The sequence below is a fragment of the Bufo gargarizans genome, chromosome 3 (genome assembly GCF_014858855.1).
Source record: "Bufo gargarizans isolate SCDJY-AF-19 chromosome 3, ASM1485885v1, whole genome shotgun sequence".
Taxonomy (NCBI): Eukaryota; Metazoa; Chordata; class Amphibia; order Anura; family Bufonidae; genus Bufo; species Bufo gargarizans.
The window spans coordinates 363,991,372-363,998,465 of record NC_058082.1 but is presented as its reverse complement, the minus strand read 5'-3'; the positions used below and the strand labels follow the sequence as shown (position 1 = coordinate 363,998,465).

The 7,094-nt window shown below is 45.2% G+C and overlaps 1 protein-coding gene across 1 annotated transcript; it reads left to right on the top strand.

Moving 5' to 3' along the window:
* Positions 1-1,002: 1,002 nt before the first annotated feature.
* Positions 1,003-5,179, top strand: MED18 (mediator complex subunit 18). Its single transcript, XM_044286992.1, has 3 exons — positions 1,003-1,137; positions 1,216-1,306; positions 4,227-5,179. The coding sequence occupies exons 2-3, from the start codon at positions 1,234-1,236 to the stop codon at positions 4,778-4,780; spliced, it is 627 nt and encodes a 208-aa protein (XP_044142927.1). The 5' UTR covers positions 1,003-1,137; positions 1,216-1,233; the 3' UTR covers positions 4,781-5,179.
* Positions 5,180-7,094: the final 1,915 nt, after the last annotated feature.

Genomic DNA, 7,094 nt, shown 5'->3' with positions numbered 1-7,094 from the left:
GGATCCGTTCTGAACGGAGCCATCGTCTGCATTAATATGAGCGGATCCGTTCAGAACGGATCCGATCGAACGCTAGTGTGAAAGTAGCCTTATATGGGTCACCTCCAACATACCGTCCCATTCCACAGAACACTTCTACCCTCCAACATACAGTCATGTAAATAACATGCCCCCTCCCTCCAGCCCACTCCAACATACAGTCCCATGTAAATAACATCTCTGTCCTCCCTTCAGCCCCAACATAAAGTCCCATTCTACAGAACATCTCTCCCCCTCCAACATACAATCTTATGTACACAACATAGCTTCCGTCCCTTCAAAATACAGTCCCATGAAAATAACATCACTCTCTTCCCTTCAGCCCCTCCAACATACAGTCCCATATAAATAAGTATCGCTCCCCCTACCTTCAGCCCCTCCAACATAAAGTCCCATGTAAATAACATCGCTCCCCTCCCTTCAGCTCTCAACATACAGTCCGATGTAAATAACATTGCTCCCTTCCCTTCATCCCCTCCAATGTACAGTCCCATGTAAATGACATCACTCCCTCCCTTCAGCCCCTCCAATATACAGTCCCATTTAGCTCCATTTAAATAATATTGCTTCACTCCATTTAACAAATCCAACATACAGTCCTATGTAAGTAGCATTGCTCCTCTTCCTCCAGTATTCTATAACATACTGTCCCCTGTAAATAACATCACTCCTCTTCCCCGGTCTTCTCTAATAAGCAGTCCTACGTAAATAGCATTGCTCCTCTTCCTCCAGTATTCTATGACATACTGTCCCCTGTATATAACATCACTCCTCTTCCCCAGTCTTCTCTAATAAGCAGTCCTATGTAAATAACATCGCTCCTCTCCACATACAGCCCTAACCTGCAACAACCCACTGCTCTCTTCACCAAACCAACGTACACCGGAGGCCCCGCCCATTACACAACTAGTCTCCGCCTCTTCCCGTGACATCACTCCTACCAGGAGCAAATGCATTCTAGTCACCTCTGTTTGGGTCGGGGCTGTTGCATTGTGGGTGTTGTAGTTCTGAAGGCTTTCCCCTGTGCTGGAGCTGAGGTGAGCGCGCTGGAAGCCCGGCTTTTATTCCCCTCTGAGGTTCACTATCGGCGTGTGACAGGTATAGAAGGAGTTCTTGTGGGCTGTGAATGTGCCTGGTGTGAAGCATGTTACTAACTGTAAACTATTTGTGCCTCAGAGAATACCTGGAGTAGCCATGGAGGCTCCCCCTGTGACCACCATGCCTGTATCAGGAGGAGCCATTAACATGATGGAGTATCTGCTGCAAGGTACAGTGGCTATGAGAGGACACCAACATCTGCCATGCTGCACACAGGGGCCGGGATTTACTCATTTGTCTGCACCAAAAGTCTGACTAAAAGCTGGTGGCACATCTGGGGTTTCTACACGTATTTCTGACAGGCTTGACAAGGGGGGTGACTGTACAGGTAAGGCTACATTCACACGACCCTATGAATGAGTCTGCAAAACACTAGTCGTGTGAATGTTGCCTAAAGGGGAGTGGCCTAAGATGTATCATTTTTGCGCCAAAATTGATCCACAATTCTGGCATAAGACCGGCACTGGTTGAGCGACAGCTGTCGCGGCCAGGATTGCAGACTCAGAGTAGTGATAACCCCATAGAAATGACTGGGATTGTCGTGTGACTCAAGAAACATGGCTGTCACCGTGTAGCTGTACCCTAAGATTCTTTCTTGCAGTAAGCCGAGCGGTAGTTGGTATGGAGTCAGAGGAAAGTCTGTGTCCCGGTGTTCCGTTATATTTCCCTACCTCGTGAGATTTCCCTACCCTCCTCACTTCCGGCCGCATGGACAAGACGTGAGGAGGTGTGGCGCACAACGATGCAGTAGGGAAATTTCACAGCAGAGTTAGCTGGACATTGCGCATGTGCTGGGAGCCTCACCAGCGGTTAGGGTAGAGAAAAATTATGGCCAGTGCTTTTTCCCAAACCTAACCGCTGGTGAGGCTCCCTGCGCATGCGCAGTGTCGGTCGGTATCAAGCTGAGAACATCCATCCGATCACTGCGCACTGGTAATTTTTCCCTACCCTAACCTCTGGCGAGGCTCCCAGCGCATGCGCAGTGTTGGCTGATGTCCAGCTAACTCTGCTGTGAAATTTCCCTACGGTGTAGTTGTGCGCCTGCGAGGCACGGCACACCTCCTCACGTCATGTCCGGTGCGGCCGGAAGTGACGAGGTAGGGAAACACCGGCACCAGATGTATCATCCATCCTGAGCCCTGTGGTAAATCTGCTGCAGGTCTGTCTGCAGAGCTGTCTGAGGTCTCAATTTTTGCATGGCAATCTGTCATTTTTGGGGGGTTTGTATGACTTTTTGATCACCTTTTTTTTTCAATTTTTTTTGGGTGGGTGATGCAAGAAGAAAGGCAAATCGCCATTTTGATTTTGTTTTTCCGTTATGGTATTCACCTTACAGGATAAATGTTTTTATATTTTAATAGAATAGGCATTTGATATGATGATACTAAAGATGTAAATTTGTTATGGTTTCATTATTTTTAATATGGAGAAAGGGGTAATTTGAATTTTTAGATTTTTATTTAAAGTCTTCCTAGTAAACTTGAACATGCGATCATCAGCTCGCTTTTCCCATAGACTGCAATGAATAACCATTGTAGTCTATGGGAGATTCGCTGTGTGCATCAGAGCATTGCTGTTAAAGGCCCAAGGCTCCCACAGCAGATGAACTGCTTCCCCGATGTCAGCACAGGGAAGAATTTTGTGCCCAGGGCACAGTTGTGAAAGGGTGCTATCTTTAAAGACCTGTTGTGGCATACATGTAGGGTGCATGTTGGGAAAAGATTAAAGAGTAACTGCAAGTTAAATTACCTTTTGATTACACTTTTGATAGTGACATATCAGAGGTGTTGGTTGGAATAGCTCAGTGCAACGACACCCCATTCTTGAGATAGATATGGATCCCCCCCCTTGAACCTGCTATTAGACATTTGTGGCATTGTGATCTGTGAGGTGCTTTTTTTTTGTCTGTTAGGCTTCATGACATTTCCTGTTCTTTTTCTTGACAAAAATAACAAATAGAACAGATATAGTTAGGTGTGCAGTGTTTCTAGTTAGCACCCTCCGTCATTCATGAGGCCACCCCTTTGTCAATATATGTAAGAGCTGGATGGCTGGGGTCTTGTATGTGGGGGACACACCACCTGATACCATCCCTACTTCGGAAGGAGGTTCTTCTATATATGGAACCCCAGCCTTAGGCCTCATGCACACGACCATATGTATTTTGCGATCCACAAAAAACGGATCCACAAAAAATACAGATGACATCAGTGTGCATGCTGTATTTTGCGGAACGGAACAGCTGGTCCTTAATAGAACAGTCCTATCCTTGTCCATAATGCGGACAATAATCGGGACATGTTCTATTTTTTGGCGGAACGGAAATACGGACATACGGAAACGGAATGCACACAAAGTAACTTCCGTTTTAGTTTTTTTGCGGACCCATTAAAATATATGGTTCTGTGTACGATCTGCAAAAAAAAAACGGAACGGACATGAAAAGAAAATACGTTTGTGTGCATGAGGCCTTACACATATTGAGCAGGAGGTGGCCTCATGACTGATGGAGGGTGCTAACCTGAAATGCTGTTCTACTTTTTATTTAGAGCTGTGTGGAACAGAAAGTGGTCACCCTCCTCGAATGTGCACCCAACGCCATGAGCATAGAGAGTTGTGCCGCCAGCTCACCTTTCTTCACTGCTAGGACAGGGATTTTATGTAGATACAAATCTTCATCCTCATTTGTAGTCAACAGGGGGGAAGCTCCTATACAACCCTGGCACCAGCTTATCATCTAGAGAACAAAAAGATACTGCAGTTGAAATCCAACATCCCCCCTCCCCCCCCCCCCCCCCATCAGCTGTCAGGTGAGAGTCCGGAGGACGCCATACACATTTGATGGTTGACTAATCCTTGCCAAAATCGGGGCAGGTTTGGCGCACATGGATCTGATGTGTACGGCCAGCTTTATAATTGGCTCTGTTGGGTTTTCATTGGAATTTTTGGCAGCAAAAAAACAGCAATGCAGACTACACAAAAGCAAAAATACCAGAAACCCTGACATAAATTTATAATGAATGTGTGAAGAGAGGCTATCACTGATTTTAATCTTTATTATAAAATCTTTCTTCAATTTTTATGTTTAGGCAGCATACTGGACCAAGGACTGGAGAGCCTCCTTCACCGCTTACGTGGACTATGCGACAACATGGAACCTGAGACGTTTGCTGATCATGAAAGTGTGTATTTGCTAAAAGGCCAGCAAGCCAGCCCCTTTGTACTTCGTGCCCGTCGACCACTTGACCGGCCAGGAGCACCATGGCACCTTCGTTATCTCGGCCAGCCAGAGGCAGGAGACAGAAGCCGGCACGCGTTGGTTAGGAATTGTGTTGATATTGCTACCTCAGAAGTCTTACCTGAATTTCTTCAAGAGATGGGTTTTCGGATGGACCATGAATTTATAGCAAGAGGACACTTGTTCCGCAAGGGAGTTATGAAAATCGCAGTCTACAAGGTGTTTCGTGTTTTGGTGTCGGGAACAGCTGAAAATACTGAGCCCCTGTCACTTTCCTATTTGGTAGAGCTCAGCGTAGTGGCACCTGCTGGCCAGGACAGTGTAGCTGATGAAGTCCGAAGTTTTGCCGAACAGCTTAGACCCCTGGTGCAGCTGGAAAAAATAGACCCAAAGCGTCTGATGTAAAAAGAGGTATATCTCACTGATACACGGAGGAGCTCTAAAGCCACCATCAAACAGTGCAGGTTGTTTTGGGACATCTTATTACTGCCAATAGTCTCCCGTTAAAGAGTTTCTGCAGACTGCTATACTTAAGATTTGAAAAGTACTCGTCCATTTTACCAGTACTTGTTTCCTTGATATGTAAACATTTTATTACATCTTTGTAGGTTTTATGTGATTTATGTCTTACATAGTTTACTTTTTTGCTGGAAAAAAAATGGTTGACAGATATCTGCAAAAACGTACTGTATCGGTGTTCGCTAACTCAACCGGTGTTTATTTTGGTTATTAGAAACGCCAAGACAAGTGCTATTATCCAAAAAATGTATAAATACAAATAATTTCATGTGACTTTGGTAAAGATATTGTAGTGGTCTTGCAGTGGTTCAGATGCTTTTACAGTTATACTCATTGCTTCTAGACATGACATTCACTGTTTCTTCATTTTACTTGGTATGCTCTTCTGAAAAGTATAGCGGTCACCCTGAAAAGGGCATCCTTGTACCAGAGGAACCTTACCCTTTTACACCCTAGTTTGCCCCCTATCCTCTGGATAGGTCATCAGTATCTGATCGGTCAGGGTCCGACACCTGGGACCCCTGCCGATCAGCTGTTTGATAAAGGAAAGCACCGTATATTGTATAGCAGTTGTGCTTGGTATCGCGCTCAGCCCATTCACTTCTATTCGGCTGAGCTGCGCCTAGTCCACGTGACTGATGAATGTGACGTCACTGGCCTAGGAAAAGTTGGGAGAAGGAACGTGGCGCTACTGTGAGCACTGCTGCCTTCTTGAACAGCTGATCGGCAGGTCATCAGTAGTAAAATCTCTGAAAACCCCTTTAATGATGCTCCTCTTGGTACACATATCCTAAGGAGAAATCACTTTATTAAAACCTTTGCATACTCTTCCCATACTTGCATTACTGCAGGTCTGTGACAGTGATCAAACAGTTTTCAGTAACTGTTCATGTCCTGTGCCAATGAGATATATCCATTTGGCAATAACAATCTCTAATGGAATATTTGAATGAAGCCGTCAGATATTACAGTAGGCAGGGAGTATGAGTACATCTAGGAATGAATGAACAACTCAACTTTGTGTTTTATCTAATTTACAGCAGGCAGTGTGTAGGTAAACCTATACTATTTATTATAGGGAGGCCTGATTTGGGGATCCCTAGCTCAGTGTACCATTCAATGGGAATAATCAGTTGGTTGCCCACATCTAATCTGAAAATTGGATAGCGTGTATCCTGTGGTACTGCAGATGTATAGGGATTATGTGAGAGTGCTGTAAGGCTGGGTTCAGACCTGAGCGTTTTACAGCATGTTCCTACGTGCTGTAAAACGCTCAACAAGGAGTAACCAATGCTTCCCTATCGGCATGGTTCTCACCTGGGCGTTTTACAGCGCGTACGATTGCGCTGTAAAACGCCCGACACCCCAAGAAGTACATGAGCTTCTTTGGGGCGTCTTGTCGCGCGTTCCCATACATAGACTTTAGCGGGAACGCGCGACAATGGGTGTTCGCTTGTCTCTGTATGCGCGATTGCAAACGTCCGTACAATCGCGCATAAAGAGCGCTCCATCGCGAACGCTCAGGTCTGAACCCAGCGTGAGCTTTTGAGCTGATTTACAGCAGTGTTGGAGAGCAAGTGAGTCGTCCCTTAAAGGGGTTGTCTCACTTCAGGAAATGGCATTTATCATGTAGAGAAAGTTAATACAAGGCACTTTCTAATGTATTGTTATTATCCCTATTGCTTCTTTTGCTGGCTGGATCCATTTTTCCATCACATTATACACTGCTCTTATCCTGGGATTACAACCACTCTGCAATGCAGCACACTATAGGAAAAAACACTGACCTTCCTACTGGCTGGGACTGTGGGAGCGCACATAAGCCTATAGTGTGCAAGCATGGCCATCACTGCTGCATTGCAGAGTCATCGTAACTCCGGGATAAGAGCAGTGTATAATGTGATGGAAAAATGGATCCAGCCAGCAAAGGTGGCAATATGGACAATCGCAATACATTAGTAAGTGCCTTGTATGAACATTCTCTACGTGATAAATGCTATTGAAGTGAAACGACCCCTTTAATTGCAATTAGGGATGAGCGAATCGACTTCAGATTTTCCTCCGAAGTCAATTTGCATAAAACCATTAGAATACTATACAGAGCGGGAGCGCCGTACAGTAATAGAATGTATTGGCTCCAATGAGCCGAAGTTATTACTTCGCAAAGTCTTGGGAGACTTCGGGTAATAGCTTCAAAAAT

Excerpts from the sequence above, each read along its gene's own strand:
- MED18 (XM_044286992.1), top strand. The coding sequence starts at position 1,234 with ATGGAGGCTCCCCCTGTGACCACCATGCCTGTATCAGGAGGAGCCATT. Across the intron at positions 1,307-4,226 it reads GATGGAGTATCTGCTGCAAG|GCAGCATACTGGACCAAGGA; the intron begins GTACAGTGGCTA and ends TTTTATGTTTAG.